General features: G+C 46.1%; 1 protein-coding gene across 1 annotated transcript in view; it reads left to right on the forward strand.

The window, feature by feature from the left end:
- LOC138301816 (E3 ubiquitin-protein ligase TRIM39-like) overlaps positions 1–25,929 on the forward strand; it is a 126,063-nt gene that overhangs the window by 87,402 nt on the left and 12,732 nt on the right. The window contains exon 4 of the mRNA XM_069242315.1: positions 14,016–14,310. Within this exon, the coding sequence (XP_069098416.1) occupies positions 14,016–14,310 (295 nt within the window). The remainder of the gene's footprint in view (positions 1–14,015; positions 14,311–25,929) is intronic.

Below are 25,929 nucleotides of genomic sequence, written 5' to 3' on the forward strand. Positions count from 1 at the left end.
CCAAATGTATTAAGTGCACCGTCCATGCCCTGACCTATTTACTTGCTACATTGCACGAGTTACAAAACGGCAGCTCAGCGGGCTGACACAAACATTCACATACTGCCATCTCAATCAATCAATCAAAGATTTGTAAAGCGCGTCTAATCACCCTTAGGGTCTCAAGGCGATGTTTGTGGGCGTGCTGCTCAGTCGAAGAGCCAGCTCTTGAGGTCCTTCCTGAACCGCTTCAGTGATGTGGACAGCCTGAGCTTGAGTGGTAGTGTGTTCCATGTCCGGGCTGCCAGTTAGGAGAAGGATCTTCGTCCTGCTGTACTTTCTCGGATCTTAGGGACGGCTGCGAGGGCGAGCTGGGAGGAGCGGCGATGTCTAATGGGTACGTAGAAGGCGAGGCGGTGGTCGAGGTATGCCAGTCCTGTTGTTCAGTGCCGTGTAGGTGTGGATCAGGAGTTTGTATGTGATGCGCTTGTTGACTGAGAGCCAATGTAGGTCTCTATGGTGGGAGGAGATGTGGCTGTGTCAGGGGATGTCCAGGATAAGTCTGGTTGCTGTATTCTGGACTCTTTGTAGGCTTGATTGTATTTTCTTGTTGATGTCGGCATAGAGTACGTTGCCGTAGTCCAGTTTGCTGGTGCGAGTGTGTGGGTGACTGTCTTTCTCGTGTCAGAGGGAATCCACTTGAAAATCTTCCACAGGAGTCGGAGGGTGTGAAAGCGTGACAAAAAGACGGCATTGACTTGGCAGGTCATGGAGAGAGAGGAGCCCAAGTTGCATGCGTGGTCCATGGGGGCAGGGGCATTTCCCAGAGCAGGAGGCCACCAGGAATCATTTGTGGCTGAAGGGGTGAAGCCAATTACAAGGATCTCTGTCTTTTCCATGTTAGGTTTGAGGCAGCTGGCCTCCATCCAGGCAGCGACTGCTCTCATCCCGTTGTGGGAATTTCTCTTAGGCTTTGCAGAGTCCTCTGACAGGGAGAGGATTTGTTGGGTGTCGTCGGCGTAGTATGTTTAGCCCGTGTTGCTTGATGATCTTGGCCAGTGGGGCCACGCAGATGTTGAAAAGCGGGCTGAGTGAAGATCTTTGGGGCACTCTGCAGAATGTGTCTTTGGGTACTGATGTGAACGGCGGTAGTCTGACACTCTGTGTTCCTCTGGTGAGGAAGGACCTGATCCAATCCAGTGCTTTATCTTGGATGCCGGCGTCTTGTTATGAAGAATTTAAGTTTAAGTGTAGGATTGCCCCCGTTCCCGGAGAACTGGCCATTTTTTGTCGTTTGAAGAGTCTGCAAAGGCCTGGACATGATAGGCCTGCAAACAAAATCATATATATTTGCAACATGACTTTTGCAGTTTTGTTTACTTTAATTATTAGTCAAGGATTGTCACACATCAAAAAATACTTTTTATTTATATTTGCATGCTATTTGAGGTATTTGAAGTATTTAAAGATGAGCTTTGGGTGATTTTGCTTACTTTTGTACTGGATTGGACAGCTACCGATGGCTCTGGTTGAAAGCCGGCCAGGTGGGAACCCTAACTGTGCATGACTGGCAAGTGGTTTGATTTTGATTATGGTATGTATGACGCACACAAATGCCCGAGGGCGTCTCGGCTCTGCCACCAGTCAGGAGGGATATGCAGCTAGCAAAGGAATATGACAGACAGAAAAGCCAGGTTTTCAGCTGTTTCCTGAAACTCAGGAGGATGGGCTGATTTCTGAGATGACAAGGCATCTGGTTGCAAAGACGGAGGGTCATGTGGGAGAAACTCCTGCCGCCCCCACGAGGCTTTCCGAATTTTAGGAATGGTGAGTTTCCTAGCAGTAGTGGAACGAAGGTTTAAGTGAGGGGTATACCATGAAATTCAGTCTTTAGTGGGATGGGGCCCGAAAAGTAGAGGGTTTTATGTTCAATGCATGGAGTTTTGGAAGCTACTCTTTTATTAATAGGGAGTCAGTGAAGTTCTGCTCTCGCTTTGGAGACTGAGTCACATTTTCTGAGGTTCATTAAGATGCGAACAGCCGCATTTTGAAGTCTTCGAAGTTTATTTAGGACACTTACCTGGGTCCTGCGAATAGAGCATTACAGTAGTCCAACTTAGAGTACAGCAGAGAGGTGACTACTGTTTTCTGCATCTCTTGGGGTATGAAAGGAAGGATCTTTTTATCGTTTTGATGATAAAGAAGCAAGATGACGTTGGATGATTCGCCTGTTGTGAGAAAGACGGATGAAAGTCAAATAGGAACCCAGATTCCGCACCTTAGGCATAGGAATGGGGGGGGGGAGAGATTGTAGCGACCATGTGGAGTTTCAGAAAGACGTGCCCGACTGATTAGGAGCTCTTCGGTCTTTTCCGAGCTAAGCGTCAGGCAGTGTGAGCTCTTCAGGGAACTATAGCAGACATAGAGCTCTTAAACCAAAGAGCCACCTCTTCAACATCATTAAATATGGGTACCATGACCTGAGTATCATCTGCATAAGAAGGTATGTTAAATCCAAGTGGTCTTATCAAGTTCAGCAGAGATGTCACATAGGCATTAAACAATGTAGGGCTCAACTAACATCCCTGTGGAACAGCGCGGGGAAGTGAGAAGTGCTTGGATGTAAAATCACCCATCGAGACTGTTTGTACCCTGTCCTCCAGGAATGAGCAGAGCAGGTCCACGGCAGCACCACAGAAGCCAGTCTCCTCTAGCTTGTGATTTAAGATTGCATGTCTCACTGTGTCGAAAGCTGTGGACAGGTCCAAAAGGACCACCTCAGCCCCTTATCAAGAATATCCCAAACCTCCTCAGTGACAGCCAACATGGCTGACTCTGTACTGTGGGTTTCTCGGAAACTGAATTGAGTAGCATCCAAGATATCATTCTGGTCCAAATATTCTGACAGAGAAATATTTCAATACCTCTCCAGAACTTTGGCTAACAGTAGGACTAAAAAAATAGGTGAGTAGTTTTTGTCTTTCTGAAGGTCTAGGGTGGATTTCTTGAGTAGAGGGAGTATGGAAGCTTGCTTCCCCTCAGTGGGAAAAATGCAATTTTCCAAGATGTTATTAAACATGATAGTTAGTGAAGGGGCGATGGCATGGGCTATCTTGTGAACACCCTTGCAGGGTGAGGGTCACTGGGGGGCCCTGATTTGGTTAGACAGAGGAGTTCAGGCAGACGCTCCGGAGTTATTAGTGGAAAACCAGAAAGATGTTAAGAGGGGTCGAATAGAGCATCTGATACACAGGGTGCATCATCCCACTTGCAGTTGTTGAGCTCAGAGTAAACTGCCTCAACTTTATTTTTTTTAAAACCAGCAAGGCTGTCACAGCGATATTGAGTAAAAAACGAAGTCTGCCCCGCCGGAAGAGAGGAGGGCAACCAGTCTGTGGAAAACAATTCTCAAGGAGAATTTAAGGCAATCTGAATCTTCTCTGAGAAGTATCTAGATTTTTCCATGATTACCTGTTTTTTTATATTCCTGAATAAGATGTTTGTATTTGCTATTTTTCTCTGGAGCATAATTAATTCTCTAGAATCTTTCCTGACGTCGACATTTCCTTTTTATCTCTTTAAGCACAGGAGTAAATGAAGGGGCATCAATGCATCAGCAATGTCTACCCAAGCTAAATTACTTCTCTAAAGATTCAAAAACACAAATCAAAAATGAACATCTCGGGACAACATTTTCTTTTACAGAGGTATATCGGGGGCGGTGTTATAGTGGATGGGAGTCCATTAAGAAGGTTCACATCACTGAAGAGGTCCAAATACCTGTATTCAAAGCGTAAAATACAGAGTGTTCATGGGTATAGACCAGTTCCCATTTGCCGCCCTAGCTGTGCTGTCAGTGTGCATGATATCACCTTTAGGTCTTGTAAACTGACTGCTTTATGGGTGGAAATCACTCATGAATTGTAGTATTATGTGAAATTTGCCATGTGCTGAGTCAGGTGACACAGATTACAATATAACGGACAATGCAGTGTCATGTGACCCCATTCACAATATCACAGATTGTGTCATGTGATTTTTTTACACTATCAGACTGTGTTGTGTGAACTCATTCATATTACTCACTACTGTGTCATGTGACCAAAAATGTTGATCCACCAAACGCCAGGGGTAGCGGAAGTGACATCACACCCTCTTTAACTTTAGTGAAATCACAGGAAGTGACATCTTACGATTTTTTACCCTAAATGTCCCTGGGAAGTTGTGTCACAAGACTTTAATCCTGAAGACTTTACAATAATTGACATCACCAAAGTCCTGTAGTCACTGCATGGTTAGTATTACACAACACAGAAAAATGGCCATTTCAGACACCACCTGTGTTAGGCTGGTGACCGGATCTTTGAAAGTGGTGATGTAACACCTGAACTGTAGTGGGCCAGATCTCTTCTTGTGGGCTCGGGTGGTGGCGGGCTTGGTGCAGGGGGGGGAGGTGTTCATCCACCTCAGTCTCACTCACTCTTGCTTACATAAACTCAAGCTCAAAGACAGAGACACACAGTCACATACACACACTCTCTTGCACACAAACACACTCTCACCCACAAGCATGCACACTGCATGCATTTTAAAACAAGTTTTACTGACAACATCTGCCAGTCAAGTTCTCATTCTAGATCCTGGTGCCCTCTTGTTATTAATACACTGATAGTGAATAACAAGCTATTATTCACTATTAGTGTTTTTAAAAAATGGCATAAAACAAAGGTGGAGCACGACTCCCGTGAGGGCGAGCACCCTCTGTCTTCTTGGCACTGAGTTTGCTACCTCTGAAGCCAGGGGTCGCACAAGCAGTGCCAGGGGTCTGAAGGGACAAGCCAGAAGTCACAGCTGTGACCCCTGACAATCCCTATATGATGACCGTTTGCGTGTGACCCTGTTGAGTGCATCATACAATGTGTCAAGTGACCCCATTCAGAATATCAGTGTGCTGTTTTGTGACTCCATTCAGAATGACACTGTGCTATGTCATTAGCATTCAGAATATCAGTTTCTGCCATGGCGTGTGACTTCATTGAGAATATCACATTCTGTGCTTAGTCATGAGAGGCCACAGAATGTGCTGTGTCATGTGACCCCAGTCACTGTTTTATAACCATAGATAGAAGTGTTTCATTCCTAAAAATACTCCCATAACTGTAACATCTGTGGAAACTGATTTCACTGTCTTTGTTTCTCTGTTTTGCAGGATGTCAGAAGCACCCTGAGCAGGTAAGGCCGGTTTATTATTCTCCTCTCAGCGTGCAAGGAGCAGGTCTTGCTTCTGCAGTGTGTAAATGTCACTTCTTATCTCACGCAATGTGTTAGGAAACTTTCAGAACCTCATAAAATCACTTTGCATCCTCAGAAAAACCCACAAGTCCTCAGAAAACACCTTTCATTCCCTGAAAACGTAATTCCTTGGACAACTCCCTTGCATCGTCAGCAAACCCTCCTAAATTTTAAGAAATATCTGTGAGTCGCCAGAAAGCTAATTTGAGTCCACAAATAATTGCTATAGAAATATACTGCTGTCCTCACAAAACATATTTCTTATCTTTAAAACTTACCTGAAATTCTCAGAAAGTACCCATAACATACAGAATATGCAAGCAGGTTCTGGAGAAGTCCTCTCTGGTTTTCCTCAATTCAGAGTTGTGCAAAAACTCATTCAAAATTTCCTTACTACGATGCCACTCTTCAAAACATTCCTTCAGTGCTTCCAAACATCATTAAAATGTTAATAAAGCCATATTCAGACCTCATTCTTTATTAAGTTCACTCCAATCAGAAGAGGCCTCTTCCAGTTCTCAAAAACCTCATAGTAATCCTCAAATCTGCTCCTAGTCATAAGAAATCTGTCTCCAGTCTGTAGCATCCTCTTCAGTCACTAGAAGCCTCATTTGAATCCTCAAACCTCTGCCCAGGTCACTGACCACTCCTTCCAGGTACCAATTCCTTCTCCAAGTCTCAGAGACTTCCTTGTGTGTCTTCTGAAGTCTCCATTCAATCCTTTATTTAACTGCCTTTATTTATAATTTTTTGGTGCCAATACATATTCAAACAATAAACATCAGTGTCTCAGCGTCATCAGTCGCATGTCGGTATGGTTTGGGGGTATATGATCGTAATTTTTCATTTCTGAAATAAGATAACGAGACATTTCTTTACAGCTATTGCATCATGGTCACACCGCTGGCCGGGGTGCCTGTCCACATACACCCCTGTTCTTGTGGGCTATATAGGGAAGGGGCTGACTCCAGCCCTCCCACCCTACCTTCCCCCAGCTGCAGAGACAGCCCCATCTCAATTTCTGGTGGAATCCCTCCATGGGCAACAGTTGAATCCTTAAACCTACATGAGTTTCCAAATCTTCATCATGAGGTGACATACACGTATTTAATGCTTGTTTACTGGCTAGTCTTGCTAACTCATTCATAACAGAGGTTAATGAAACATTATACTTCTCAGTTATGTATTCTGTTGTGTAGCTAACAATACAATCTCCACAAAGCCTGTACGGATACACATCTTTAGATCACTTAATGAAATAATTAAAGATGGTGGTGGACCACATAAAATAATTGCACATAGTTTCAACACTGATTAGAGAACTGATAGCTTAAGGTTCCAGTCATTTTCACGAGGGAAATGTGTGGGACAGAGGCTGAATGTGTGGAGGACCAAAGGAGACCTGTTTGCCAGTTGTGACCCAAAAAGGTTAAGGGTAAGGAAGGTCAAGAGGCGTGTGCAGAAAAAATACAGTGTACTGTGTACTGCTGCCCAGCATTTATCTGTGAATGAGATTTAAAATATGGAATGTGTGTGACTCCTAGAGATTTGAATAGTGAATGGAGATTCATGAGTGTAGGTGTAGCTGCATGTCCACGTGGCCCACTATTCTCCTGTGGAATGGAACAGCTTTGGGGTGCTGCAGTGCCCCTGTACTGGTGTGGATTTGGTGTGCAGCTGGCCCAACACTCCTCAGAGGTGTGTAGCTTGTGCTGAGGTCTGAAGAGAAGTCTGAATAAAGGATGCTGTTGTTTTGTTGCATTGTGGTTCTGAAAGGAACACACTGTGTGGCTCACACGCTAAGAACACATTTTTTGAGCTTCAGGCAGTTTTCATCTCATAGATGATACCACCCCTGACTGAATAAAAGGACTCAGATCCAAGGGTCTGAAATGGCCTGACCCATGGTACTGCACATTAGTACCATCAACATTACATTCCTCCAAAACATTATCAACAAACAACAACACCAGTCCAGCGTAGACTGGCCATAGTTTCAAGCGATCTCTTGGTCTCATGGTCTTTGTAACTCTAAGAGGAGGGGGCGGCATTCACTTGGAAATGGTGCCTGTGGTGATCAGATCACATCTGACATGCACTGACCTCACTGTTTAGGCCCAATTCACTCACTTCCTCACTGGCCCAGCTGCATCAGGTGTCTGAACACTGTCAGTCAGGGGGCGTTGTCCTGTGACATAAGATTCAGGTGATCGCTGCGTCCTGGGGACCCCCAAACTGGTTGCCCACATAGGATCCTCCTCCCCTCCCAGAAGGCTATGCTTTGGGGAGGTATAACCTGTGAAAGACACGTTTCTTGCCACTTCCCCTAGTCCTCATCTCTCCGTCACCATAGCTCCTCAACAAGGGTGGCTCTCCACAGAGCCCTTTCATCAGGAATTCGGAACCTGTTTCTCGAATGACGCCCCTTGACTATCATCAGGGCATTAAATGTGAGGCTGTGCTGAGCGCTATGGGTCCCCTTAACATTGCTGGACTAGCGTCAGAATTTTGACGCAGCCCAGCAATGTTAAGGGTTAGCGCAACAACAGCGTCAGAATTTCTGAGTTGTTGTGGACACTTTTGTGCAATGGAGCACTGTATAGTAAATAGTGCTCCTGTGGCGTCATTAGTGGGGCTCAGGGCGACACAAGAAAAGTGGCGGATCAGAGCTGATGTGCCACTTTCTTGTAAATGAGGCCCAGGGTGTCTGGCCCTGTGTCTTCGACAGGCTTCCTTCTTTGCCTTTGATTCTCCTAACCATGATGGCATCATCGTCTGCTGGGGTTGGTGTCCAGCTTGATGGTGGGGAATAATGTCCACCACAGTTTTCCCCATATGCAGTTGACTTGGAGCTTGTTCCATTATGGAGTGAGGCATCAGCAAGTAAACCATCAAGAATGAGTAGATAGCTCCATCGATGTTCTGCCAGTGCAATTTGTTCTGCTTTCATGAGGGTCCGCATAACCCTTTCTGACTTTCTATTTCTCTGGGCATCGAGTTGTCACTTTTACATTTTTCACGTGAGACTGGTTTGAGTAATGAGCCACTTGTCCCTGGAGTGGTGGCCCTTTGTCTGTTCTCAATCCATTAGAGAGGATGAGGGCTGGCAATTATTTTTTCAAGTTTTGGTATCCCTTTTTCCGGTAACCTGGACATCTCTCCTGGACAACTGGGTATGTTGAATAATCATTCAGGATAATCAGTGTGTGCCACCCATCAAGGAAAATCCCAGAATCAGCATTCACTCAGAACCAAGGAGAACTCAGGATTTTTTCAGTGAAAATGGGTGGCAAGGGCTCTGACCTGCTCAATGCTTGGCTGAGTGAGCATTCTTTTACTGTGCTCTCCACAAGGTCATCCAAAAGTAGGAATCATACTTCTTTGCGGTCTTTTTTTGTTTTCACAATCCCTTGATGGCCCACATGGGCCAGTTGTACGCTTGCATCGCCATTGCAGGATCACAATTTGATTGTCTTGAAGGAGACAACCTTCTGATGATGAGATCAGGTCATTCCTGACATTATAGAACATGACGAGTGTGGTCATGAAGATATCAGTCAATTTATTTATTTGATTTTCTGGATGGTTTGGATGGCTAGCTGGAGGCAATTTTGGCTGTTCATGGCAGTCACAAAGTCACAATGTTTTATAGGGACATCAGGAGGGGACATGATCATCCCATCATAATCATGGCCTATTCCCCCATGTTCAAAGCTCATGCCTCTACTTCGCTCATTCCCAGCCTGGGTGTGTCAACTGATGATCTGCACAGTTGTTGGCTCCTGCTAGATAGACTACCGAGAAAGCATCCTTCAAAAGCTGGTGGATCCACTTTCTAGGTTTCGCCTGCAAAGTGCTAGTGCTGTGCTTGTGAAATCTATTATTAATATAGATCTTAAAAGGGGCTTATAGCCCGCCCCCTTGCTTTTCATTGCTTCCTGTGCTTGCAACAATTGTTTCCTCCATTTCTATTGGCTGTAGCATATTTCCTGCATTTACCAATGCTTGTTCCTCATGTGTTTGCTCGTATCAGTGTCCCGAGGCCCAAGTCCTATTTAGATCTGCTTTTGAGGAACTTTTTAATTATATTTTTTGGCTGCACAGCTCTTGCGCTGTGCTTGTTTTGTTTGTCTTCCGCCCTTTACCTAATTTCCTCGTGGCTGCAGGTATTTAATGAGCAAGCGTGTTTCCCAACCATTGTTTTCTGTAACCTGTGAGCACGCGCACACAGTGACTTCCTCCAACGCAAACACAGTTTTTTGTTTGGAAGTGAAGTGCAGTGCATGTTTAAAACACTGGTTGGAGCAGCAGTTATGGACTTTCAGGTTAGTCTTGACATAGGTCTGTGGAATGTCATAGCAGAGCCTGGAACAGGAGGCAGTTTATACATGTTGTGTGCACTTTTCATGTCGGACAGGTGGGGGGCCTGGACGGATTCACTAGAAATGTTTATTTTACATATCAGTGAGTCTGCACGGATTGTTACTTGTGCGCAGTCATTATGTTTAAAAAATCCCTCTAACCGCCACATGAGTGCGTCATGAAATACACTGATACATACAACCTCCATTGTCTCAAGAATGACCTGGGACGTTCTCCTGTCACTGATGTTTTTTTATGTATGGGTTTTTATTGGCTTTTGTATTTGTTTACAGCATTAAGACATTATAGGAGGTGCATTTCAGCATGTTGAACATCAATAAGCATGATCAATACATTCATCATCACTTGTGAGTCGTATCCTTTGCCCTCCCAAAAGAACCCTCCCTGGCATCAACTCTGCCCTTCTCAGGTTGCATCACGTAGGCATGACTGAAACCCCCTTGATACGAGCCATCACTCATTATCCCTAGTGTCACTATGTTCCACCACTCCTCCTGTCACTGATGTACTTCACCTTTATATGTGAATCTCTGTCATATAATGGTCTTAATATTGCATAATTCAGGAATGCTTAATAAAATTGTTAAAAAGTGCCTTTTCATATCATGGGGAATACACACACATCCCTTCTTAGCAAAACATTACTGCCTCTGAGCGCTCCCTCCTGCCTCTGAGCTCTAGTTAAAGTGAACCAATCACTGAGCTAAAACCACCACACCTCAGCAGAGGCCCACCATCCATGTCTCCATGCCCCCTGCATCTCATTTCATGTCACATCTTCCTCAATCATGGGAGAATGGCATGCACTAGGTAGCCGATTTCACTACTTTGAGAAAGTAGCCTCTTTCTAGCCTTGCTACCCCCACTTTAGGCCTGTTTGTGAGTGTATGTCAGGGTGTTTTCACTGTCTCACTGGGATCCTGCCAGCCAGGGCCCAGTGCTCATAGTGAAAACCCTATGTTTTCAGTATGTTTGTTATGTGTCACTGGGACCCTGCTAGTCAGGACCCCAGTGCTCATAAGTTTGTGGCCTATATGTATGTGTTCCCTGTGTGGTGCCTAACTGTCTCACTGAGGCTCTGCTAATCAGAACCTCAGTGGTTATGCTCTCTCATTTCTTTCAAATTGTCACTAACAGGCTAGTGACCAATTTCACCAATTTACATTGGCTTACTGGAACACCCTTATAATTCCCTAGTATTTGGTACTGAGGTACCCAGGGTATTGGGGTTCCAGGAGATCCCTATGGGCTGCAGCATTTCTTTTGCCACCCATAGGGAGCTCTGACAATTCTTACACAGGCCTGCCACTGCAGCTTGAGTGAAATAACGTCCACGTTATTTCACAGCCATTTTACACTGCACTTAAGTAACTTATAAGTCACCTATATGTCTAACCTTTACCTGGTAAAGGTTAGGTGCAAAGTTACTTAGTGTGAGGGCACCCTGGCACTAGCCAAGGTGCCCCCACATTGTTCAGGGCCAATTCCCCGGACTTTGTGAGTGCGGGGACACCATTACACGCGTGCACTACATATAGGTCACTACCTATATGTAGCTTCACAATGGTAACTCCGAATATGGCCATGTAACATGTCTATGATCATGGAATTGCCCCCTCTATGCCATCCTGGCATGGTTGGCACAATCCCATGATCCCAGTGGTCTGTAGCACAGACCCTGGTACTGCCAAACTGCCTTTCCTGGGGTTTCACTGCAGCTGCTGCCAACCCCTCAGACAGGTTTCTGCCCTCCTGGGGTCAAGCCAGGCTTGTCCCAGGATGGCAGAACAAAGGACTTCCTCTGAGAGAGGGTGTTACACCCTCTCCCTTTGGAAAATGGTGTGAAGGCCGGAGGCGGAGTAGCCTCCCCCAGCCTCTGGAAATGCTTTCATTGGCACAGATGTGCCCAATTCTGAATAAGCCAGTCTACACCGGTTCAGGGGACCCCTTAGCCCCTGCTCTGGCGCGAAACTGGACAAAGGAAAGGGGAGTGACCACTCCCCTGACCTGCACCTCCCCTGGGAGGTGTCCAGAGCTCCTCCAGTGTGCTCCAGACCTCTGCCATCTTGGAAACAGAGGTGCTGCTGGCACACTGGACTGCTCTGAGTGGCCAGTGCCACCAGGTGACGTCAGAGACTCCTTCTGATAGGCTCCTTCAGGTGTTGCTAGCCTATCCTCTCTCCTAGGTAGCCAAACCATCTTTTCTGGCTATTTAGGGTCTCTGGGGAAACTTTAGATAACGAATGCAAGAGCTCATCCGAGTTCCTCTGCATCTCTCTCTTCACCTTCTGCCAAGGAATCGACTGCTGATCGCGCTGGAAGCCTGCAAAACTGCAACATAGTAGCTAAGACGACTACTGCAACTCTGTAACGCTGATCCTGCCGCCTTCTCGACTGTTTTCCTGGTGGTGCATGCTGTGGGGGTAGTCTGCCTCCTCTCTGCACTAGAAGCTCTGAAGAAATCTCCCGTGGGTAGACGGAATCTTCCCCCTGCAACCGCAGGCACCAAAAAGCTGCATTACCGGTCCCTTGGGTCTCCTCTCAGCACGACGAGCGAGGTCCCTCGAATCCAGCAACTGTGTCCAAGTGACCCCCACAGTCCAGTGACTCTTCAGTCCAAGTTTGGTGGAGGTAAGTCCCTGCCTCCCCACGCCAGACTGCATTGCTGGGAACCACGACTTTTGCAGCTACTCCGGCCTCTGTGCAATTCCGGCAGAAATCCTATGTGCACAGCCAAGCCTGGGTCCACGGCACTCTAACCTGTATTGCACGACTTTCTAAGTTGGTCTCCGGCGACGTGGGACTCCTTTGTGCAACTTCGGGTGAGCACCGTTTCACACATCCTCGTAGTGCCTGTTTCTGGCACTTCTCCGGGTGCTACCTGCTGCTGAGAGGGCTTCTTGTCTTGCTCGACGTCCCCTCTGTCTCCTGACGCAATTTGCGACATCCTGGTCCCTCCTGGGCCACAGCAGCATCCAAAAACGCTTACTGCACGATTTGCAGCTAGCAAGGCTTGTTGGCGGTCTCTCAGCAGGAAAATACTTCTGCACGACTCTCCACGGCATGAGGGATCCGTCCTCCAAAGGGGAAGTCTCTAGCCCTTGTCGTTCTTGCAGAAACCTAAGCTTCTTCTGTTCAGTAGAAGCTTCTTTGCACCACACAGCTGGCATTTCCTGGGCATCTGCCCATCTCCGACTTGCTTGTGACTTTTGGACTTGGTCCCCTTGTTCCACAGGTACCCTCGACTGGAAATCCATTGTTGTTGCATTGCTGGTTTGTGTCTTTCCTGCAGTATTCCCCTATCACGACTTCTTTGTCCTTTGGGGAACTTCAGTGCACTTTGCACTCACTTTTCAGGGTCTTGGGGTGGGCTATTTGTCTAACCCTCACTATTTTCTAATAGTCCCAGCGACCCTCTACAAGGTCACATAGGTTTGGGGTCCATTCGTGGTTCGCATTCCACTTTTGGAGTATATGGTTTGTGTTGCCCCTATCCCTATGTGTCCCCATTGCATCCTATTGTAACTATACATTGTTTGCACTGTTTTCTAATACTATACTGCATATTTTTGGTATTGTGTACATAGATCTTGTGTATATTTGCTATCCTCATACTGAGGGTACTCACTGAGATACTTTGGCATATTGTCATAAAAATAAAGTACCTTTATTTTTAGTATATCTGTGTATTGTGTTTTCTTATGATATTGTGCAAGTGACACTAGTGGTACTGTAGGAGCTTCACTCGTCTCCTAGTTCAGCCTAAGCTGCTCTGCTAAGCTACCATTATCTATCAGCCTATGCTGCTAGACACCCTATACACTAATAAGGGATAACTGGGCCTGGTGCAAGGTGCAAGTACCCCTTGGTACTCACTACAAGCCAGTCCAGCCTCCTTCAACTACCAATGAGCAGATGCTATCCATGGAATATACGGGTATGGCCACTCTGACTTGGAGGCATTAAATATGTGTGTACCTGCGCCACAGACATGTACATATGGCCTTTCTCGAGGAGACTCACCTTGCCAGAAAAATTAAGGAAACGTTGGAGTGAACACATTTATAGTACTGGCTATTCAGCCTATGCCTGGGGTGATTTTCATTTGGGTTGCCCCAGAAGTACCTTTTGTTGAATCCAGAACACTGGTAGATAAGGATGGCTGTACTTTGTCCTGGATGGAACCTTCGATGAATGCCCCTTTTCTCTGGTGTCCCTCTATACACCCAACACAGCTCAAGGCACTTTTTTAGACTCATTTTCTCCAACCATGCTCCTGGCCATACGCAATAAGGAGGGACACATCAGAGATCAGCAAAGTCTTCACGCAAAATTATGAGCGTTTATATTCCCCCCTCCAGGTATTACACATGATATTAATACGGGATTACATGAGGGAGGCACGGTTTCCCCAAATGTTCCCATCGCAGTCATTAGGCTTAGAGCAGCCCCTCCAGATAGAGGAAATACTTCTAGCCATCCAACAGATGGGGTGCGGCAAGACCCTGAATTACGACGGGCTCCCGGTGGAGTTCTACGCCACCTTTCGAACTGTCCTTGCCCCACAACAGCTGGAGACACACCAAGAAGCGCATCGAGGGGGGCTATTGCCCAGTTCCCTTCGTGAGGCGCTCATAGTAGTACCATCAAAGCCGGGTAAGGATCCCTTGGAAGGGAGTTCCTACTGACTGTTAAACATTGACTATAACATTTTAAGCAAGATCATGGCCAATAAATTACTTCTGACACTCAGCTCCCTGATCAATGTGGTTTTGTTCCCCATAGGGCAACATCTTATAGCCTCCAGTGCCAATGTCACATCATGGATGCAGTGACTAAGGAGATTGACCCACCTGTGGTGGTCTCCTTGGATTTTGAAAAGGCATTCGATTCACTGAGTTGGCCCTACTTGCTGCCGGTCCTTGAGGGGTTTGGTTTGGGCCTGACTTTTTTGACCTGGACTAAGTTACTTTACACCGCTCCACAGGCACGGGGACAAACGGGCCATCAGATCAGGGTACTCTCTGGACCCAATAATTTTTGCACTCTCCATGGGGCTACTAGCCACCTTGCTATGAACCAGAGGCCCTGCCTGGGACATCAGGGTGAGATCCAATTGGCCCACCATGTCCCTCAATGCGGACGATGTTCTTGTATATCTACGAGATCAAGCCTCCACGTTGCCAGACCTCTACGGTTTACTAGACCACTTTGGGGGGATATCTGGTCTTAAGGTAAACTGTGGAAAATGTGCATCTTTCTCCTATGTCGGGTCGAACTGGAGTGCAGGGTGGAGCCGGCTGTAGAGCTGTCCCTGGTCCTTTGATACCTTTCGGTACTTTGGCGTTAACATTTAGCATTCTCAGAAGGATCTGTTCAACAGTAATCATGGTAGAGCCTTCGCGTCAATCTGCCATTCCATATGTTTTTGGACCCGACTACCTCTGTCACCAATAGGCAGAGTCTCGATTGACAAGATGGTGGTCCTTCCGAGACTTTCATATTTCTTTGCAGCATTGCCAGTGGTACTGACTAAATTGTTTTTCAGAACCCTAAGGAGCCTGCAGTTAGACCTGGTTTGGGGGCATACCAGGAAGAGAGTTGCTCCAGTGTCCTATGCTGGAAGGGGGTCTTGCAGTCCCAGACTTACAATGATACTTTATAGTGGCACAATTACAGTGACCCATGCGATGGCTGGCCGGAGATAGGTCAATGGAGTAAGACCTGCTGGGGGCAGAGATGGGGAATACAGACATATTGGAGTGCCTATTTGCAGCAGGACGACCGACTGGGGGCTTGAGCAGGCTACTCTGAGTGGCTAAATTAACTTTGAACCACTACATCCAACCCAACCACTTACTGACCCTTTATGCCCTGCAGCTGCCTTTGTGGTGTGTACCAGACATGAGGACTTTAACAACTACCCATGATCCCTCCAAATGGCGAGACGCAGGACTCACTCGGTTGGGTGATCTCTATACTGACGGATCCTGATCTCCTTTCAGGGAGGTCAGTGCAGGCCTGTTTCTGACTTGCTTTGTACTCAGGGCGACAATAGGGACAATATGGATGTCCGGCCAGACCGAGCCATCAACGTACCTGGGTCTGCAGTGCTTTTTAACACCTTGAATGGGCCGACGTGCGGTCTCAGCCATGGATGTGGCATTGCTAGGAGGAGGAAGTGACTTTACAACTCGAAGTAAGGGCAAATGGGACACATGCCTACATATGGAACTCACTGTCAAGCAGTGGACCATGGCATTAGAATGAGTAAACAGATCTTGCGCAATGCCAGTTTAAATTCACCCAATTTAACTTCCTGCACCAAACTTATCTTACACCTTACCGCCTCCATAAGATGTTCCCTGGGGTGCTCCCCAGCATACCCTATGTGTGACCACACAGACGCAGCATTCCTACACATGGTCTGGGAATGTCCGCCATTGATGCACGTCTGTACCCAGGTGTCTTGTTTGCCAGAGTATAGAATGTTCATAATTAGGGTTTACCAGCGGTGCAAAATGTTCTTTCTCTATGGTCTGGTGCGTGTGAGGCAGACTGGACCAGACAAGGGTGTGTGAGAATTTGGAGTGCCCTCTTCATCTTCTCCAAAACAACAAAAAGAAGCTTCGCATTGTGAAAATATTGTGTAGGGCATGGGCGTGCAAGGGCCCCAAGGCCAGAGATGGGATTTCTCCAGCCCTGGTAATTTCTCTCTGAGGCGCAGCCCAGGTGCCTTTGTTTACCTGCGCCAGCCATCCCACAGAGACTCTTGCCAGACCCAAAGGATGTTGGTATTTTATTGTATCAAGAGTGAATGATAGATTTTTATTCACTTGTGGTATAATAAAAACAAAGAGGCCAGAAAAGAAGGAGGGGTGTGGACCCTCAGCCCATTATGAGGAGATGCCACTGGTTTAGGGGAAGCTGTACAAAGGACAAAGTGTAAGTAGCTAAGTAAAGAGACTACTTACTAGGTTGACCACAACATGAGTTGGGTGTAACCTTTGATACAAATCACTTAGATAAACGCTTCTGTATGAAGGAGACCCAAGAGGTAGTGTCACCTGCAGGTTGGATAGGAACATTTCCTGAGGTATTTTGTGAGTATTTTGTGAGAAGCTGGGATTGTTGAAGATATAAAGATGTTTTGTCCGAGCCCGAGATCATCAGGAACTTCAGGAATTTCTTGTAGCGCCAAGCCACTGAATGCCTTTGTCTTGTCTCTGCATGTCTTTGTGACAAGATTGCTCCCTCCACTTTGTTTCAAGCATCTGCTTCCACTATGGAAGGTTTGGTCACTACAAGGTGGGCTAAGACAGAGGTGAATGTGAAGGCCTCCTTCATCTTTTGAAAAGGCTTCCTGACATTCTGGAGACCATAAGAAAGGAGTGTTTTTATGTAATAACTTGGAGACAGGAGCCATGAGACCAGAAAAATGAGGACTAAATCAGTGATAAAAATGTGTGAGTCTCGAATGTTTGGGTTTGTCCCTGACTGTTTGCAGAGTGGGCCACTCCTTCACTGCTTGCACCTTCCTTTCCAACTTATTCAGTCCTTGCGAAGTTAAAATAAACCCTCAAAATTCTGCTTCATAAATATGGAACCACACTTGGGTAATTTCCAAAATAGACCATGTTGTCTTATGGTCCCTATAATCGTTCTTTCATGCTGACCATGCATGTTCTCAGCTTGAGAATAGATCAAAATATCATCTATAAAGACGATAAAGAACTGATCTAAATAATGGTGCAGTATCTCATTCAAAAAGAAGTGGAACACTGCAGAGGCATTACATAACTCAAACAGCATCACACAGTATTAATAAAGGCCAAATATAGTGCAAAACACGGTCTTCCACTCATCTCCTCTCCAAATGCATACCAAATGATAGGCCCCTCCTAGATCCAGGTGACAATCAATACTTGATCAAAGAGAGCCAAGATGAGTGGAAGCAGGTAGCGATTCTTGATGATCCTTGATGGCATTTAATGCTTAATAATCAATACATTAGCGTCATTCGCCATTAGTCTTTGGAATGAAAAAGAGTGTTGATGCCACAGGGAACTTGGAAGGGCAAATGAAACTGTTCTCTAGGTACTGATCAAGGTAAGCCTTTAAATGTTAATTTTCCTTTTCAGTTAAAGCCTAGATCAGACTGCAGGGGATTTTAGCCCCTTGCACCAGGCCTATTTGACAGTCATAAGACCTATGGGGAGGCAGCGTTTCTGTGCGATGTTGACTAAACACATCTTGGAACTGTGGCTGTGCAGCAATTTCCTTTTCTGCAGCTGCGGCTATAGTGTGATGCAAATGTATATGAATCGGTTTTGTTTGATGTGGTATAAACCTCCTGACAGAAATGTGACAGAAATTCAAGTGTTCGCTGAGCCCAAAGTATGGTGGGATTGTGCAACATGAGCCAAGGCATGCCCAGGATCAGCTTAAACTGTGGAGTATCAATCACATCAAACTGTATGTTTTCCTCATGGTGCTTGTGATTGTCCCAACAATGCAGGGTCACTAACACTGTGTGTTTGGTGATGGCCCAGATGATAACATTGTGCCATCCGCTACTCTTACCACTTCTGGTTGAGTTTTGTCACAGGCATTGAGTTTTAATTTCAGTAGATACTTGGCGTGAATAAAATTACCTGCGGCCTTAGAATCTACCATAGCTTCTACTGGATGTTGTTTGTGATCCTGGATTTCAATGACTGCTTTAACTATGGGATGCAACGTGTTGGCTACACTTTGTTCATGAGTTTTACTATGCATTCCTGCTACATGCTCCTGTTTCTGTAACAGGAAAGGTAGTATTTCGCTCCTTGCGGATTGCTTGATTTGGGACGAGTAGTACAACCCTTTATAAAGTTGCCAGATGGGGGAAGGAATAGCAGGGTAGGTATGCTTGGGAGGGAGACCTGTAAATGATTTGGCAACCTGCCAGCAAAAGAATAACAGCATATACTGCCTTATTCAGACAGCATGAAAAACATCTTGCACCTACTAACTGAAAAAAGCAATTAGCACCAACTCTTATTGCAACACACTAGTAATAATCACTTACATAAATGCACTTTTAACATAGCAGATATGTCTCAATATCATCGTGAACCACTACCAGCAAAGAACTATAATTCAAACTTGACATTTCCAATTGTTCACGGGACGTGTGACCCTTTTTTAAGCGTGAATCAATATTTTCCACAAATGAAATTATATGCATAGAAATCTAAAACAAATCACTTCATCAAAATCTGAATAATTATTCTCCCAGGCATGAGTGGGGCCATACTGAGAAAATAATATTGTTACAAGCAGGTGAGATAAAGCAAGATTAATAGTGCATCTGAATACGCCCCCACAGTGTACCTCCATGAAATGTTAACAAAGCGAAAACAGTAGAACAGTAATAGAGATCATGAGTCAGTCCTTCAACAGAGAAGCCCACTCGAAAACATGGGGGCTCACAGTTCCAGAAACGTTATGCGTGCAACTTCAGTCCCGACTGACTTCTCACTCTCCCATATGAATAAACAGGAACTGATTGTAGAAATAACTGAGTTGCCTGAGCGGAGATACGTTATCTTCTCAACACATACACAGAGAAAGGATGTCAGTCCACCAGGTGCACCTGACCAAGTGAGCCAACACGCCCCAACCGTTTTGAAAATCACCCCGAAATGATAAGATGTCCAACTTAACTGAGCCATAAGCTAAGGAAGCCACTCAGAATTTCAAATTGCAAAATTGCCATGTAATCTGCAATAAAACTCCTGTGCTTGAGGTGTGCGGGGAACTCTGATCAAGTTCTCAGTCAGAGCTCCAGCAGGTCTGGTGGTGCGGGCTCTATGCTTGCGGTCTATTTGTGGGACCCTATGTCACAAAGCGCCCAGGAAGGGGTTCCTGAGGCCCCACGTGGACTCCCCTTCTTTGCCAGGGTCAGACGCTCTGATTGGGGGCCCAGTTAGAGCTCTGGCAGTCCCTGTGCTCCACACCCAGGAGGGGGTTCCTGAGGCCCCCTGTGGAATCCCCTTCTTTGCCAGGGTAAGATGCTCTGATCTGGGGACCAGTTAGAGATTTGGCGGTCCCCGTGCTTCACCCGGGCCCAACCCCTTGGTTAGGCTCCAGTTGCTGCTATGCGGTTCGCCTCTGTGACCCTTGCTCCTGCAAGGCATGGGATGACCAGATGGTCGGTTTCTGATTCCAGGCATCTGGATGCCCATGCCATAGAAAGACATGAAGTGACCAGATGGCCATGCTACCTTAGAAATCATACAAGAGAAATTAAATTTACAATGGACTGTTCTACACAGCCATGACAATGGGCATTGCAATGGATGCTTAGCTCAATAATCTTGTTTCAATACACCCCCCCTCAGCCCAGGAAAACATACTTTGCACATTCAGAGGAATACCGTGGTTGGAGTTGGATTTCGAGGATTTTCTGGTAGAGAATGGAAAACAATGCGCGAGCACAACATTTAAACAAGATAGGTTACGCTTTAAGTCATCTTTGATTGCCACGTATATACTTATAGGCCTTTAATATATCCTTTGCATGGAAGACATTAGTGAATGTTTGTTCTGGCCCTGTGCACATATGCACCACCAATGTTTCAAATTAAATATTGAAAAAAACTTGTAGGCAAAAGAAAATCTTCATGTCGTGTGTTGTTAACACCCACAGCCATTCTAACATCATCTAGCATTGCGAAGAGAACAGTTCTAGTGTTTCTGTTTGGGAGAAATGTGCCAGCTAAGGTGATGTTAGATTCTAGGAAAGTGCACAATTGTTTAGCCACATAGGACTCACTAATTTTGGACGTTGCAGTGAATAAGACACAGAACGAAAGGAAAAATAAATGTTAAGAAGGATTAGCTCAGGATTTTCGAAAAAGAGGTAGAATAGCTCCTATTTTTTTATTCCAGTTCTGGTTGTGACCGGCAGTTGCACCTCCATAAGCACCACAGACATCTCCTGCTGCGCTTAAGATGAACTCGTCAGGGAATGAAGGAGCGGGTGGGATTGAAGAGATGTGGGGTTTGGTCTCTGATTAGAAACCGAGATCCATTAATGGACCCTGGGTCAGCCTTAAGAAGGTGTTTATGAAGTATATGGTCCTTACCCCACCCACACCGCTCTCACTGAGCTACCTGCCTGAGAACACCCACATCCCATCATAAGATATTAAAGGCTCTTTGGATATCATTTGGTTATCATTGGGGCTGTGTATGAACAGCAGCTCACACTGAGCCCCAGGCCGCAGGCGCTGCTCTTAATACTGAATCTTATTTCAAACACAGGTCTTATGTGATGTTCATCCTTTGTTCCTGTAGCTGTCATTGCTCTTCAACACAAAGATGATGATGTGTGTGTTTTATTACAGGTGTTATAATGTGAAGAGTCAGTGCACAGAGGCCGTGGTGAAGAGTTATAAAGGTAAATATCATTGTGATGATTAGCATACTGTTCAATAGCATGGTATGGTATGGTATGGTATGGTATGGTATGGTATGGTATGGTATGGTAAAGTATGGTATGGGCTGGGATGGTATAGTATGGGCTGGGATGGTATGGTATGGTATTGTATGGTATGGTATGGTATGGGCTGGGATGGTATGGTATGGGATGGTATGGGATGGGATGGGATGGGCTGGGATGGTATGGTGGCATGGTATGGGATGGTATGGGATGGGATGGGATAGTATTGTATGGTATGGTATGGTATGACAATATGGTATGGTATGGTATGGTATGGTGGTGTGGTATGATATGGTATGGTATGGGATGGTATGGGATGGGATGGGATGGGCTGGGATGGTATGGGATGGTATGGGATGGGATGGGATGGGATGGTATGGTATGGTATTGTATGGTATGGTATGGTATGGGATGGTATGGGATGGGATGGGATGGGCTGGGATGGTATGGTGGCATGGTATGGGATGGTATGGGATGGGATGGGATGGTATGGTATTGTATGGTATGGTATGGTATGACAATATGGTAGGGTATGGTATGGTATGGTGGTGTGGTATGGTATGGTATGGGATGGGCTGGGATGGTATGGGCTGAGATGGGATGGTATGGTATGGGATGGTATGGGATGTGCTGAGATGGTATGGGGTGGTATGGGATGGTATGGTGTGGTATGGGATGGGATGGTAATGTATGGTATGGTATGACGGTATGGTTTGGTATGGTATGGTGGTGTGGTATGGTAATGTGCACTCAAGTACAGTATTCTGTCTAGTGCAACTAGTGCAGTGTGTGTTCTATTGGAGGGCGAGGAACACTTTATGCTCCCTGCCTAGTACAGTATACCATCAAGTGCTGTAGGGTCACTAGTGCAATATATTGTCTACTACAGTGTGCTGTGCATTTCAATGTGCCTTCCAGTATGATGTGCTGTTTAGTACATTATTGTGTCTATTGTACTGTGCTGCCTACAGCAATGTCCCAGCTAGTACAGTGTGCATTTTTGTGCACTGTGATCTCTTGTGCAAAGTGTGGTCTAGTGCATAGTGCCTTCTAGTACAATAAGTACAATAAGCTATCTAGGGCATTGTACCTTCTAGGGCATTGTGCTGTACTAACTCTCTAGCACTTGGTGCTGTCTAGTGCAGTTTGCTTCTGTCTAGAGCATTCTTCTTTTACTTGCAGTGTCTGTCCAGTATAGTGGGCTCACTGGTGCAGTGCACAATGTAGTACAGTGTGCTGTCTCGCACTGTATGCTGTCCATTACTATTTATTGTATGGTGCAGTGTGCCGTCCAGTACAGTGGGCTCAATGGTGCAGTGCACGATGTAGTACAGTGTGTTGTCTCGCACTGTATGCTATCCATTACTATTTATTATATGGTGCAGTGTGCAGTCCAGTATAGTGGACTCACTGGTGCAGTGCACGATGTAGTACAGTGTGTTGTCTAGCACTGTATGCTATCCATTACTATTTATTGTATGGTGCAGTGTCCGTCCAGTATAGTGGGCTCAATGGTGCAGTGCACGATGTAGTACAGTGTGCTATTACTCTAGTACATTGTGATTTGCTCTCTAGCCTTGTGGGTTACCTTGTACAATAGTCAGTAAATGTTACCTCATAGCACAATGTGCTGTCCATTACAACAGTGTCCTGCCTGTTGTTCTGCTCTGTCCATTGCAGTGCCCTACCTGTTCTCCTGCTCCATCCATTGCAGTGTTCTGCCTGTTGTCCTGCTCTGTCTAATGCAGTGTCCTGCCTGTTGTCCTGCTCTGTCTAATGCAGTGTGCTGTTTGGTGGACTTTGCTGTGGTATGCAGTGTGCTGTCTGGTGTACTTTGCTGTGGTATGCAGTGTACTATTTAGTGAAATGTCCTGCCTTGTGCAGTGTGCAGTGTAATATAGCAAATACTAATGCAGTGCTCTGCCTGTTGTCCTGCTCTGTCCATTGCAGTGCTCTGCCTGTTGTCCTGCTCTGTCCATTGCAGTGTCCTGCCTGTTGTCCTGCTCTGTCCATTGCAGTGTCCTGCCTGTTGTCCTGCTCTGTCCATTGCAGTGTCCTGCCTGTTTTCCTGCTCTGTCCATTGCAGTGTCCTGCCTGTTGTCCTGCTCTATCCATTGCAGTGCTCTGCCTGTTGTCCTGCTCTGTCTATTGCAGTGCTCTGCCTGTTGTCCTGCTCTGTCCATTGCAGTGTCCTGCCTGTTGTCCTGCTCTGTCCATTGCAGTGCTCTGCCTGTTGTCCTGCTCTGTCCATTGCAGTGCTCTGCCTGTTGTCCTGCTCTGTCCATTGCAGTGTCCTGCCTGTTGTCCTGCTCTGTCTATTGCAGTGCCCTACCTGTTCTCCTGCTCCATCCATTGCAGTGTTCTGCCTGTTGTCCTGCTCTGTCTAATGCAGTGTCCTGCCTGTTGTCCTGCTCTGTCTAATGCAGTGTGCTGTTTGGTGGACTTTGCTGTGGTATGCAGTGTGCTGTCTGGTGTACTTTGCTGTGGTATGCAGTGTACTGTTTAGTGAAATGTCCTGCCTTGTGCAGTGTGCAGTGTAATATAGCAAATACTAATGCAGCGCTCTGCCTGTTGTCCTGCTCTGTCCATTGCAGTGCTCTGCCTGTTGTCCTGCTCTGTCCATTGCAGTGTCCTGCCTGTTGTCCTGCTCTGTCCATTGCAGTGTCCTGCCTGTTGTCCTGCTCTATCCATTGCAGTGCTCTGCCTGTTGTCCTGCTCTGTCCATTGCAGTGCTCTGCCTGTTGTCCTGCTCTGTCCATTGCAGTGTCCTGCCTGTTGTCCTGCTCTGTCCATTGCAGTGCTCTGCCTGTTGTCCTGCTCTGTCCATTGCAGTGCTCTGCCTGTTGTCCTGCTCTGTCCATTGCAGTGTGCTGCCTGTTGTCCTGCTCTGTCTATTGCAGTGCCCTACCTGTTCTCCTGCTCCATCCATTGCAGTGTTCTGCCTGTTGTCCTGCTCTGTCTAATGCAGTGTCCTGCCTGTTGTCCTGCTCTGTCTAATGCAGTGTGCTGTTTGGTGGACTTTGCTGTGGTATGCAGTGTGCTGTCTGGTGTACTTTGCTGTGGTATGCAGTGTACTGTTTAGTGAAATGTCCTGCCTTGTGCAGTGTGCAGTGTAATATAGCAAATACTAATGCAGTGCTCTGCCTGTTGTCCTGCTCTGTCCATTGCAGTGCTCTGTCTGTTGTCCTGCTCTATCCATTGCAGTGTTCTGCCTGTTGTCCTGCTGTGTCTGATGCGGTGTCCTGCCTGTTGTCCTGCTCTATCCATTGCAGTGTTCTGCCTGTTGTCCTGCTCTGTCCATTGCAGTGTCCTGCCTGTTGTCCTGCTCTATCCATTGCAGTGCTCTGCCTGTTTTTTTGTTTTGTTTTTTTAACTAGATTTTATTAGGATGATAACATTTCGATAGTTCTCATACATATGTTCTCTTTGCCGTACAGTGCTTGTGCTTCATTAACTTTAGCATTAACATCAGACAGTCTGGTTAACAATATCTAAATATTGAGCATAACTAATATTAATAGTAATAGTACCAAAACCCCCCTCCCAATCCCTACCTAACCTCTTCATCCGAGAACCATGTTCCAACGTTGATATCGTTTCTGAAGGGAATCATATAGTGTTTGAAGAGTGATTAGATATATTTAGGTAGAGCTTAGATTTCTATGCTTTTCAACTTAGGTTTGGGTGTGTATTTTGGTCTGTGATTAAGGGTTGAAATCCATGCCCACCATTGTCGTTTGTTGTTCTGTCCGTGATGTTACTAACTGAGGGAACTCTAGGGTGTGGTTTCTGTTCTAAGTGAATCCCTTATTACTTCCCAGCCCTCGGACAGTTCCGGAGGTCTGGTCCCCCTCCTAGTCTCCCGTTGAAGAAGCATTCCCTCTGCGTTTGACCATTTAAGTAATTCGCTTTTCCAGGTTGATGATCTAGGGCCCCTGGGGTTTTTCCAGTTGGATGCAATCTCTCTCTTGGCTAATGTTAAAGCTAAGTCCTGGAATCTGTCTGAGGTTTTGTGTTTAGTTGAGTGAGTGAAGGCGTGTAAGAGGCAGTTATCCATGGAGCAGGTCACGTTCCTATTCAGTAGACGTGTCAGGGTCTGGCAAACCTCCACCCAATACGGTACCAGGGTGGGACAATCCCAGAACATGTGTCTGAACTCAGCGCCGACCAACCCACACCCACATTGAGTGCAACACTCTGTAGTTTTACTAAAATATTTGTTTAAACGGGCTGGGGTCAAGTAGGCCTGGTGCAGCACATAAAATGTATAAGTTTAAATCTAGTATTTAGGTTGCTCTGGGAAGGTTTCTCAGGATGTGCCCCCATTCTTCTTCCAGGATACCTCGACTGAGATCTTTTTCTTACTTTTGTTTGAGATAGGTCAAGGGTGCTCTATTGTCTGCTCTCATCAGCCCATAGAGCGTTGAGACTACTTTAGTTTTGTCATTCGGGGATGACAGATATGTGCAGATTGCTTGTGAAGAGGGTTCAGCAGTGTCCTGCCTGTTGTCTTGCTCTGTCCATTGCAGTGTTCTGCCTGTTGTCCTGCTCTGTCTAATGCAGTGTGCTGTTTGGTGTACTTTGCTGTGGTATGCAGTGTGCTGTTTGGTGTACTTTGCTGTGGTATGCAGTGTGCTGTCTGGTGTACTTTGCTGTGGTATGCAGTGTGCTGTTTGGTGTACTTTGCTGTGGTATGCAGTGTGCTGTCTGGTGGACTTTGCTGTGGTATGCAGTGTGCTGTCTGGTGGACTTTGCTGTGGTATGCAGTGTGCTGTCTGGTGGACTTT

This window comes from Pleurodeles waltl, chromosome 6 (genome assembly GCF_031143425.1).
Source record: "Pleurodeles waltl isolate 20211129_DDA chromosome 6, aPleWal1.hap1.20221129, whole genome shotgun sequence".
NCBI lineage: Eukaryota > Metazoa > Chordata > Amphibia > Caudata > Salamandridae > Pleurodeles > Pleurodeles waltl.